At 43.7% G+C, this 12871-nt stretch overlaps 1 protein-coding gene across 4 annotated transcripts in view; it reads left to right on the top strand.

Moving 5' to 3' along the window:
* The window catches only part of TPC1 (two-pore channel 1), a 167549-nt gene that overhangs the window by 108472 nt on the left and 46206 nt on the right, over window positions 1–12871 (top strand). The window contains exons 14-21 of one of the 4 annotated variants that reach the window (XM_086786620.1): window positions 4568–4625; window positions 5314–5421; window positions 6305–6368; window positions 6568–6736; window positions 6861–6925; window positions 7020–7110; window positions 8118–8204; window positions 8336–8422. In XM_086786620.1, coding sequence (XP_086642746.1) covers window positions 4568–4625; window positions 5314–5421; window positions 6305–6368; window positions 6568–6736; window positions 6861–6925; window positions 7020–7110; window positions 8118–8204; window positions 8336–8422 — 729 coding nt within the window. Of the gene's footprint in view, window positions 1–4567; window positions 4626–5313; window positions 5936–6304; window positions 6737–6860; window positions 6926–7019; window positions 7111–8117; window positions 8205–8335; window positions 8423–12871 lie in introns of those variants that run through there. The other 3 variants (XM_086786624.1, XM_086786622.1, XM_086786623.1) reach the window with 3 other exon arrangements.

The raw sequence follows: 12871 nt of genomic DNA, 5'->3' as shown, positions 1-12871 counted from the left end.
AGATGTGTCAGTTGATGCAACAGATACTTGTTTGGATTTGCATATACTTTTCTTTGAAGATTGTCTTAGTGAGCCAGCAGCATATGGTTGAGCATGAATGCTCTAACCATGAGGGTTGGGAAAAATATGATAGGTTTTTTTGTGCCCAAAGAAAATTCCCAATAGATATGTCCACCCCACCCCAAGAAAACAAAATAAATCTTTGATATATGGTTTGAAACCTTAAGAAAAGGTAATTGTTGCATGGCTCCTTTCCAAAAAAATGAAATTAGCCGTTGCCGCCCTAGCCAAGAGAAGAAAAGTACACTTGTATGGAGTAGAGAGGGGAGATTGCGAAGAGAAGGGCAATAGATGCGGGAAGCTGTGGAGCTTGGAATTGGAGACGCATGGAAAAAGGAAGTTTGTAGATAGAGAAGATTGGATTGTGTGTGAGCTAGACGTCGAGAAGAGAGTGGAGAAGAGAATCGAGAAGGTCAAAAGGGCGCAGAGAAGAAAAAGAGTCCGGAAGAGAGGGACGCCAGAGTGAAGCAGTTCTGTAGAAGTTTGTTGCGACTGTTTTGTGTGAGCAGAAGACAACGCAGGTTTTGTTTGAGATGACTTGAGTTTTGCTCAGAGCAAAAGTTGCAAAGGTGAGAGGGTGTTGTAGGTGGGTTCCCTAAGACCTTTGAGGCTGCAATTCTGTTAGAACTTGGTCCAGCTCAAAGCCTTCATCAACAATCCTCCGCAGTGTTTGTTAGTGGCTGTCTGCAGAGTGCAGTTGCAGTTATGGTGTTTTTTTCTGGTTCTTTGTGAAGTCGAGAATACAAGGTGTTGCTGAGATAATTGTGAAGAAGTCCCTTGGTTTTGTGGTGCTTTTCCTTTTTCTGTTCTATCCCCAAATCTCAGGGGTGTTGAGATTTGCTCAGTTGTATATATACACAAAAAAGACAGTTTGTGTTGGATTGATGAAATCTTATGTTTTGGTTTTAGTTATGTTGTTTTGATGGAGTTTGTTGAGAAGAAGCAACTGTGAGTGAAGAGCTATAACTTGTCTTGAATTAGTTCTGTGTCAGTTAGTTTGTGTTTGAGTCAGCAAGTTCTAAAGGAGACAGCTTGATTGACTGTGTTAGCATAGGTCAGCTGAGGTTGTTGAAGTATTGGTCTGGTCTTGTTTAACATTTGTGAGGTCTGGGCTGACAATCAGAAGCAATCAGAAGTCAGTCTGACAGGTTGAGCATTGCTAATGGTCTAGGTGCCAGCTAAAGATTATGTTAGGTCAGAAGGAAGTTAGCCTAGATCAGGTGTCAGCACTCGGGGAGAATTGAAGGAGAATGGAATCCCTGAGTCAGAAGACCGTCAGTAGCTGTCAACTGTGAGTATAGGAAGATGAATCCTGGTGGGGTTAGAGTGTTTTGAGGACTTAAGAGGGTCAGTGGACACAGAGGAGAGGAATTCTGATCCGGTTGGGTCGGTTGAGTCAGATTGGCTAAAATAGTCACAATACAGTCTCTTGGAGTCAGCAGTGAGTCTTTGGTGTGGTTTCTCTTTGAGATTAGAGCAGCTTGAGAGTCAGGGAAGGTCAAAGGACCCATGAGTGAAGAATTCTGCTTCAGTTGAGACAGTTGGGTTAGTCAAGACTGTTTCGGACAGCTGGGTCTGTCTCAGCTTATTCAATCAGAAGGGTGTCAGAAGGGAGGCAGCTATGTTCCAGCAGAGGTCCAAGAAGGTCCTGAGGATGTGGATATAAGGATATAGCTGATGCTGGAGGACAATAGAGGATCTTGGAGGACACATTTTGGAAAGAGGTGAACGTCAGCATTCGGAAGCAGGTATTCTGTCAGCATCTGGTTTGTGTGTGGCAGCTAAGAGTATTTCTGATCAGTTAGTAGCTAGCTGAGGTCGGCTGAAGGGTTATAAGGGAAGATTAGGGACATTGGAGATTAGAGCTGACCTGGGAGGATGTCGGAAAGAGGCAGCTATATAGTTTGAGAAGTTTGGAGTTTGCTTAAGTGTCCACGTGTGTCAGCTAGAGACCAGGGCATGTCAGCTGGGTGTACTGGTGCCTTCATTTGGTGTTGTTTGTTGGTGCTGTGGTGCTGGTGATAGTTCTCTCTTCACGGTGGTGTGCTTCGGACGGGCTATAGAGGCACGTTCTTCCAGATGCATCAATGTTTTTATGTAACTATGAGTTCAATGAATGGAAGCCTAAGCTATGATACCATTGTGATGGGGATTTTGTATCTCTAGGTGATTAGTCATTAATTGAATTAACTAGAATTAAGCATGAAAGATGAAACCCACACAATAACAAGACCATAAACACTGCCAAAGGGGCTAAAGTTAGGTCGCAACACCCCCCCCCCCCCCCCCCGCGGCCCGGGCCCAGGGCGCCGGCCACATCCTCCCTTCCCACACCCACCCCACCACGTTCTCCTTTCTTTTGTGGTATTGTATTCACAAAAAAGTTTTAATGAGAACAAGCTTGAAATGATCGGGAGCTACCTCTATCGACTTATTTGCATTATCCAATTATAGTTGATTGATGAAAACTTTCAAAGAGCAGTTATGTTAGTGCACTCGATCATTTGCCATGCATATGATCGCATTATCATGGACTCACCCACTACTGGAGGTGAATACTCAGTCTTGTAGGGTAATCTGATTCTGTCATAAGCTTTTAAATCTGATTCTCTCATAAGCTTTTAAAATCCGTTCGATTGCATAGAAGTCTTGAAAATGAATTATAAGCAGGGATTTTCTGATTTTACCTCTTTTTCATGATTGTGTAGTGGTAGGGCAGGCCTCATAGCTTCAAATCAGGTTGGACAGCAATATGTGGCCTTTAAAACAGCCCTAAAACAGGCTTACCAGCATTGGAGCACTTCAAGGCAGTAGTAGGGCAAGAATTTAGACTGGTACAACTCATGAAAAGAGGCTAAAAACCCAGTCCAAGCAGCTAGTAAAGTGGTGGAGAGCAAGAGGCACGACAAAGAATGAATGTTTTCTGAATTTTGCATTTGCAGGAGAAAGATGGGTGCACCTATCTTCCCATGCTTGCCCATGCCTTTTACACATGGCTTTGCCACTTGTCTGCTGAATAATTTGGGTTGCCCATGCCCGCTCACATTGCCGCAATTGGAGATAATTCACACTTCATCAATGAAGAGGCAACCAAATTATAACTTGTCAGCCCTTTTTGTCATTTGTCCTTGGGTTTTAATGTATCTGCATTTTATGAATTGGACCATAAACAATACTTACTTTCTGGAAAACACAGATACATTACATGAGGCCCAAATAGGTTCATGCACACATAAATTCTAGGTTTCCAGGCGTCCCTGATCCCTCGAACATTCACAGGTATTAAAAGAGGCAATGTAAACACAGATACACTACGTGGGGCCCAATTAGGTTCATGCACAAACGATGCCAAGTAGTCTGGCTAAGAGGAAGTAGCTATCTTCCCAAGTATTATGAAAGCTTTCCATCTGTTCTTTGCGCTCCAGAGAATCTGTGTTCTATCCCAAATGGAGGACAAGTTATGGAGTGCCTGATGAAATCACTGAAAGAGATCGCATATGAAGGGTCTAAGTATCTTAATGTTTTCTGTACTATGGGCTACAGCCTACACAGCATTTATGACAATTCCATCTTTCCCATTTCTGACCTCCATTTTCAGAAAATGGTGCAGGTTTAGATTTGTCAATGAGATTGGCAGACGATATCTCACTTGGTATGCAGCTCTTCCTGGATACCTTAGATGCCGAGTGGTTTCTCCATCAGTGGGATTTGGAAGAATGGAGGTATATAGTTGCTGAAGAGGCCTGTTAAAATGTTCCCTTCTTTGAGGAGACTTAATGTAGGTTAGAGCTTCCACTTAAAAACCTAGCAGGAAATTCTTTTGAGAGAAACATCACTTGACTATGGCAATAAAGGGGTTCTTTTAGAGGAGAAAGTGGAATCATATTAGAGTCCGGAAGGTTATCTTTTCATTTGGCTGACCACTGATGGTGGATTGCCTCATCAGTGGACACTACTCACAAAGAGCTTATGTCTAGCAGCGGATAGTATCTTACTACATTATCTTGAGTTCAGTTATGTGGCTCATAGATTTAAGTCATTTGGCTGACCACTGATGGTGGATTGCCTCATCAGTTTTATGAGGGTGTCTCAGCAGATGGCACTCTATGCTTCCAATGCTGTCTCTGGTACTCTCTGTGCTTCCAATACTGTGACTCTGGTGTAGGTGCCTCGATTGTGACCTTATGTTGGTAGTGTATTTAGCATGAGAGATAATTGGGACTTTGATACATTGGCAGATTTGGAGGGCCAGAACTGGCCATTGTGTGTACTAGTCCCTGTCCATTACCTGGCCTGATGCTGCTCACGCGTGTCTATTCTCTAGGGCAGCATTCATGGTCTGTCCTGTTCGCGAGAGGCTAGATGGGCAGGTTTCATGAGGATATGGGGTGACAGCCCGTTCTTACATGAATATTTATGGTATTATTGTTTTTTGATTGGCTTTGTTAGCTGTTCTTGTATTTTTTCGTCTTTTTGATTTTTAAAAATTTTTTAATGCTTGTTGCAGCTTGATCTGGAGAACAATTCAGGACAAGATACTTGGCAAGATGTGGAGTTTGTTTTCGGTAGGATACTAGACCCTGGAAATAATTTTCCATGTGGGTATATGCAATTTAAAAATTATCGTCCAAAGAAATTTTTTTGAAAAGGTACCGCCAAATTTTATTGTATATATATATATTTTAGTTGAATCAACTGCCTGTGTTGAAAATCTGCAATTATGCAGCAAAGCATAAACATATTTTGAAAAGAGCTCTGGTTTCAAACGTCACAATCATTCGCTTGGCATCCTTCAGAAAATCTGGAGTAGATGAATCTCTGATGATTCGTGTTAAGAAGTTCAACTGTCATAGTATTTTGAAAATGGATATTGTTTGTACTAGGGCAGGATAGTCTCAATGTATTTGAAATGCTTTAAAAAATCATGCTTAGTATCTTGTAGAATAGCATAGATAACTATAAGACATGTTTTTGATGGGACAACAGAAGTTTTTACGAGGCCACATGAGATCTCTGAAAATCATTCGTTTATCAACACCAGGGGAGGCAAAGAGTACGATATGATGGGAGGAGAGACAAATGAAAGGGAATAGTATATATTGTTTGTTCTAGGGCAGGGTTGTCTTTATGTATTTGAACGCTTAAAAAAGTTCGTGCTTAGTGTCTTGTAGAATAGCATAGATAAACTGTCAGACAGGTTTTTGATGGGACAGGGAAAAGTTTTACAAGGCCAGTCACCTGTCTTCTCTGCAGGTTGGCTTTATGTGGTTGAAATGCTACTGAAAATCTACGCGTATGGATTTTTCACCTACTGGCAAGATGGTTTGAACAAATTCGATTTCACCATCACCTGTATCATAGGTGACGTTAAAAATATTATGACACGGGTCGTTCCCCTTGGTAATATTGTAGTTCTGTTTGGTATGCACTCACAGGCGCACATGCATACATGTGCAGGTGTGCAAGCCCAACACATTCATCCACACATCCTTTTGGGCACACGTGCGCACATCATCCATGCACCCACCCATGCATGCACACATGCAGATGCACACCCACACATCCACGTACTCATATTCACGTGCACACACAGGTACCCATACAGTCACATATACCTGCCCATCCACGCATGTGCTACCTGCCCATCGACGCACACATGCACACGTACCATGTATCCACACACTTATTCACACAACCATGTGCACATGCACATGTGTGCCTATGCAAATGTATCCACACACTTATTCACACAACCATGTGCACATGCACGTGTGCCTATGCAAATGAACGCGCACACATATACAGGCGCACCCATATGCACACACAGGCATATGTACCGAGGCACCCACCTACACATGCAAACACACGCATACAGGTACGCATGCACTCTCGTGCCTCTGCACCCACACACAGGCACACATGCATGCATGCTCCCACTGACACACCTGCACACACATACATAATAATTCATGGCATGCTCTCAATTGGATGCTCGGTTCGCATGAATAAAGGGGTGCATGTACATTGAAAGCAGAGTTATGTAGATGTGTACATGATTGCCTATTTATCTAGTCATTATCATGATTATCATGAATCTAATGCATTGGACGAGATCTTTTTTCTTCAGTAAGCTTGCAGTTTGGTTTTGCAAGCATACTGACCTCCTTGCAGTCATACACATAGCTCTGTGTTCCTGAACTGAGTCAGGTAATTTATTGTAAAACTTATTCCTTCTTCTTCTCAGTGGTGGGAGAGACGTTGACATTCATGCTTCCAAACAGTGTGCCAATAATCTCCAATGAAGAATGGTATTCACTTCATTTAGGTGCTTGGAGACTAGTGTTATATATGCTTTATGTTTAATGGACCCATTATTTAGGAACTTCAAGATTAGTGTTAGTTATTTTATTTATGTTCTATAGAACCATCAAGTTATGTCATTTAGACATAGCTTACTCCGATTAGTTTTTGCCATTTAATGTTGTTTTAGCCCTATACCCACTGCAGGATCCGCTACCTGCTTATAGCCAGACTGCTTCGTCTGATACGACTACTTCTGCATGTCGACCGGTATAGAGTTATCATAAGCACATTTTTAAAACTGATCCCTCGTCTCACTCCATATCTGGGCATGATCTTTTGCTTGATGTGTATCTACTGCTCGCTCGGAGTTCAGGTACAACTTAGCATCCTCAAAATGCAATGGATTTTTTGTGTTGGGAGCATTGAGAAAAAGACGTGGGAGCATACATATATATTTTTTTCCTATGAAATTAATTACCATTGACACAACCTTTCAGTTATTTGGTGGATTGGTGAACAATTACAATGAGACCTTGGAGACGACTGACCTCTATGAAAACGAGTATCCTTGTTTCGATTCTTTAGAATTAGTGTCTAATTGAGAGTAATTTGTTCGATCATGTATCAGAGGGTCACAATTCTTTAACATGATGTAGCTATTTGGTGCACAACTTTAATGACTATCCAACTGGAATGGTAACACTTTTCGAGCTTCTAGTTATGGGGAACTGGCAAATTTGGCTTGAGGTATATCACACTCTTGACTCTTGAAGATATATCTTTCTTCTCTATCGAAGTTAAGGGTTGCAGTGGTATGAACATTTAAGCTGTTACTTCTGGCCGTGTGTATGACTATCCGGCTGTGAGCTATGCAGTAGTGAGGCAAGAGCCGCTAGTACACTCCTTATCAATGCAGATTGCATAAGAGGGGCCCTCTAATATTCTTAGTCCATGTTTTGTACTGCAGGAAATCTTAAACTTGTACTTCACTTTTATCCCCCCAGGGCATGACAAATTTCTACTCCTCCCTCCTTGGTGGAACCCCACTCAGAATCTAGAGATAAGAGCTCAGCAAAGGACTTGTAGTCGTTACCCTTATCCTAAGACACATCTTCTTAAGACAGATGCAGAGAGCCTTGGATGCACTGAACATTTTTTCATTAAAAATTCTCTAGTCTTCTCATCTCTTCAATTTGTAACCAAGAGGGTTTTTGGGCATAAAATCAGACTCGGGCCTGCATACCAGTGCCTTGGTTTCCACTATCAAACCATCATAGCAGTTCATGCATCAGTCTCTCATGGTCCACTGGCTTGGCTTTGACATTAAAATCTCCTCTGATGCTCCACACTATTCCAGGGGATTATCGTGTTGATATCTCTCGACAAGTACCTCTTTTCCGTTCCTTTATGGGAGGTATTTCTGCATGGCTTTAAAGGTTGTTTAAGCACAGACTCTAGACGCTAGAGGCAATCAGTTCTTACCACGCCAATGAGGTGATAGCTCAAGTGGTGGAGGTGTTTGCCTAGGACCAAGAGGTCCTCGGCTCAAAACCCCCCTTGGTGCTTTCTCGGCGGCATCGCCTACAGGTGGATAAATAAGCGCCTATGGGCGGCTGTCTACGGATAGTGAAATTTGGTAACTATGGGAGGATCTTGGCCCAAAGGCTAGTTGGAAAAAAAAAAAAACAGTTCTTGGCCCATCTCACCTTTCTTTGTTGTTTCAATAACGATGTGTTTTTGTGTGTGTTGTGCAGAGCTTTGTCATCTTAACAGGGACTTGGTGGACGTCACTATATTTTCTCAGCTTCTATGCATTTGCAATTCTTTTCCTTCTCAACTTGGTAGAATCTTCTACAATAATATTCCATTTGCTGGATGGGATTAGTAATTGTGGCTTTCTGAAGTTAGTTTCATATTGTGGATGGAGTGGCAGAACAAGGCTAATAGACTGTGTTTTATGTTCAATTGGCAGGTGATTGCATTTGTTTTGGAGGCTTTCTTTGCTGAGATGGAGCTTAGTAGCTGCTCAGTTGATCTAGATAAATCACGGGCTTCTGAGGTTGGAACCTGTTTGCTGATAATTGCTTTAGAAAGTTTCCTCTTAGAAACAATGGGAAGATAGACTAGATGGTTTCTTAATCTGGGATCTAACTGATAAGAAAGGAATTTAATCAATGAAGCATGTAATGGTCATGTACTTGGAACTAACTAGTGTTAAGATAACCCGGGGGTACAGCTCGCTAGTGGTCATCAAGAGTTTGCCATGGATTCCTCGCACCCAAGTTGCTAGGGTTAGAAGGGTGAGGTCTCTATTGGCCTTGGGTCGTCACGTTAAAAGTAGACTGGCAGCTAGAAAGGGAAAGAAGCGCTAGGGCTGGTCTATAAAAGAGTACTTAGGGCTCAGTTATCATTCTTAAGAAGAAATCCACTGGTTTAGAACACTGCCAGAAGTGGGACCTCATGGCCTGGAGTAGCTTGGGGCAGGCAGGATATGTGGATGTGAGCTGGAGCGTATCGCCTTGGCCATGCTCACTCACTGCATATTCTCTGATCTGGATCTCCAGCTCCTAGCCTCTTCAACCAATCCTCTGCAAGCTGGTCAGCAGCTGGCTAGCCCACATGCAACCTCGATACCTCCTGTAAGTGGCCCTCACTGAGAACCAAGGACGGATCACGAGCATCCATTTCTTGGGCAACGGCTACATCAAGATAGCCTTTCACTTGTTGGGCCGCCGTGGCATACAACACTGTGTCACGGAGCCTGATATTGATTCGAGAGGCAGAGGCTTTCCTTGTGGCCAGTGTCAGTGGCTTCCAGGTCATCACCGTTTGTGAGCACAGTGGGCCAAGTACTTGCGTCTCCCTTCCCCAACCCCCCCTCCTGTGAATGGCCGAAGTGTCGCTTGGACAGCCGGACTCCCCTCGCTCCACGTTTAAAATCTTCAACGGATCTACTCTATTCACTGCTGAAACAAAGGTTAGTACAAAACCAAATCATGGGGCAGCAGACCAACTCACCTCCCAACCACAACTTGTGTCCGCTAGTCTCCCCCAAGCCAATCAAGCACAATCCCACAGCTCCATGTCTAACTCCGGCATCCCATACCACCAAAGCCTGCTCGAAGGCCTTCGACACGCCAACCCATGTACTCGCCAGGTGCATGGCATGAGCGTGACAGCTCTGCTGGTCCAAGCCGGACCTTCAATGGTGCATCTGCACAACTCTCTCATAATAGTGATAATCGCGCCAGACATTCACTGGTGCATCTGCACAACTCTCTCATATAACCCACGCCCTCACGTATATAGTGATAACTATGCCAGACCTTGAGTGGTGCATCTTCACAACTCTCTCATAATAACCCAAGCCCTCACTTATATAGTGATAACTACGCCATGAATAGCTGATCTACTATAAACAACCAATAAGCTTGTTTCACCAATCTAGGAACCCTAGCCAAGCATTACCGTGCTAACCCCTAATTCGAGGGCCCCTTAACCTTGTTTGATTAGGTCCCTAATCCGTAGATTAGTGTCCAAATATATAACATACTTCCACTTCTAAATGAAATTAGGGAAGTGCTTACTCAAAGTAGCTGTTGACTCCGAAGTTGAGTCATCCTCCACCCTATCTTTAATCTTATATTTAGGGAAGTGCTTACTCAAAGTAGCTGTTGACTCCCAAGTTGAGTCATCCTCCACCCTATCTTTAATCTTATATTTAGGGATGAACTTGTTCCTAAGTTGCCTTTCCGTGAAATCCATCACCCTCTCATGTTCATGTGGAACATAGGAGAAGTCCTCAACCTCGACAAGTTCCTAAGGGGTAACAAGGTTATCCTCAACTTCTAGCATCTCTTTCAATCCACTGGAATGAAAGATTGGATGAACTTTCGCATGCTGAGCAACCTCACCAATCTTTTTCAAGATCTTGTACGGTCCACGGTACCCAAAGGATAGCTTCCCAACCTTCCCTGTATGCAACATTTCATAACTCTTGGGCACTCTCAATTAAACAATTACAAATCTCTCCCACCTTGAGATATTCAGATAACTGTAACTGTCGGGCAATCAGATCCTCTTTTAGCTCGCTCATTGTGTAAGGTGCAAAGCTCACAGACTGTGACCCTAGAACCAAATCAATCCTATGATCAACCAGTCCATTGGGCATAAGACCATGTGGCAACTTAGCTGGGAAAACATTGGCAAGCTGTGTCCTTTTGTTCTATAAAGCCCGTGTTTCCGACACATGAAGGCTAACTGAATTAAACTCACAATTAGCATCAGATGACATGGTACCTAGAACACATTGAAACACTTTATAATTAAAATATTTTTCTATATTATGAAGTTCAATTGAGTTTACAAGTGGGGTGGATGTGACATCAAAATCACCGTGTAGACAAATGTGGACATCGTCCATGATGAAAGATAACTTATGACCCTTCCAATCTATCTTTACACAAATTATGAAATAGTCCTTACCTTTAATAATATCTACTCTATCTAGATTCATAATCATAAAATCTAATGGCTCCAAATAGCTCTGTGTAGTTATAGGCATCTAACACCTGCCAATCACAAAATTGTGTGACAGCATGTAGACACGATACCGGTGATTCCACTCCAAACTTCTGCACAAGCTTGGCATTCCCTTGTGACCTTTTTCTATTGAGCCGTAGGGTAGATTGACCGCAAATACCCCCCCCCCCCCCCCCCCCCCCCCCCCCCCCCCCCAAAAAAAAAAAAAGAAAAGAAAAGAAAAGAAAAGAAAAGAAAAAGCCCCCTCGACAGAGGACCTTAGCAGCTGCACTTTATAGAAAGTGAGAGTGATCGAGTTTCATGACCACAGGTGGCACGTTGATCATCCTCCAGCCAAAGTGGTGAGAGAGAGATTATGGAAATTATGGTTATGGGAGGGCCGACGAGTAGTGACTGGCAATGGCAGGATCCCTTTGCCCCAAAGGATGTCCCCAACATCCCCTTTTTTTAGTGTATTGTCCGTGTGGGCCCCAGGATTAAGATGCAAGATATTGGTAGTATGCTAGCGGTGGTAGTACATTGGCAGACCGAAGGCGTCCTTGCATGTTACCTCCGGAATTTTTGGAAACGGCTGTGGGACAGCTTCTGGCCACGAAAGATGACTCTTTTTCTTTGGCAGATAGCTCACAGGGTCTTGAAAGTGGGCACTTGGCTCGTAGTTGGAGGTCGGCCGACGCTCTTCTCTACGTGCTGACACCCTCAGGAGTTTCAACATCATTGTCTTTGGGATTGTCCTAATCCTTGGCATCTTCACCATGGAATAGGCATCAACGCCTCTGAGTTTACACCAGCCCTTCAATATAAGGAGACAAGACATGGCCTCCCCCTTCTCCTCTTTCACTACAGGATCACAGCAGCCCTGTTTTCACAACCTCAAAGGGTAGGCATACCACAGGCACCTGTCAAAGGAGGGAGATCGTCAGTAGCATTGCAGCATGGCACAGTCGGCGTGCTCGCTGTTGCAACGAGGCCATAGAGGGCACTAGCACACCGCCCGCTAAGACCACCCAGAGCATATGGACGGAAACTATTTACACCCTTTGTGGCTAGTGGGAGAAGTTGCGAGGCAGCTCCGAGCGTATGCGGAAGCACCGAGAGGCTTTCTATGGATCTGGAGTAGCCATCCTTTCCTCAAAGGTTAGAGACAGTGAGATCACTTGGCATTATAGGCCACATGTTTGCCACTCCACCTCCCCCCCTCCTTCCAATTTTATGAGATAGCTAGCATCCCTCCGAGAGCGGCCAGCGAGTGAGGAAGAGCCTCTCTGTCCCCATGTGTTGTCTTGTCTCCCATGATTGAGAGAGGGTCATGTACGTAGCCATTTCGGCTTCATTTTGGTAACTAATGGAGGGATATGTGCTAAGCCAAGAAAGCATGCACACTTGTATATCTGCCAGTGTCACTAAAAAACAACTCGCTTAACAAATTCAAGCACCTCAGCCTTATTTAAGAGCCCGGTAATGTGGACATTGGCTTTATGCTACCTTGATCATTTTGGCCTTCAGCCTCTACGGGGGAGCTTTGGAGCACGCATGAAAAAACTTTCCCCAATTTTTTAAAAAAAGGACAGAGTGTTCCTTTTGCGGTCTACCTCGGCCCAAAAGTAGTGAACATAATACCCTCGGGCCTCATCATCCTCGCGTGGGTGTATGTGGAATGTCCAATTACATCGGGAAGAACGTGGGGCAGATTATGAGCTTACCCCCTTGCATAAGATATAAACCATGGGTGGCTATTATTAAGATTCCTGCTATTTTTTGACACTCCTGAATCTCATGTTTTTGTGGTTGCAACTGTCGATTTTCCTTTAGGATTCATGGCTTTATGCTACCTTGATCATTTTGGCCTTCAGCCTCTACGGGGGAGCTCTGGAGCATGCACGCAAAAACTTTCCCCAAATTTTTTAAAAAAAGGTCGAAGTGTTCCTTTTGCGGTCTGCCTCGGCCCAAAAGTAGTGAACATAAT

The sequence above is a fragment of the Cibotium barometz genome, chromosome 49, assembly GCF_041138505.1.
Source record: "Cibotium barometz isolate CiBa-2024 chromosome 49, ASM4113850v1, whole genome shotgun sequence".
NCBI classification, from domain to species: Eukaryota; Viridiplantae; Streptophyta; class Polypodiopsida; order Cyatheales; family Cibotiaceae; genus Cibotium; species Cibotium barometz.
The sequence above is the reverse complement of the archived record's forward strand: the minus strand, read 5'-3'. Positions and strand labels throughout refer to the sequence as shown.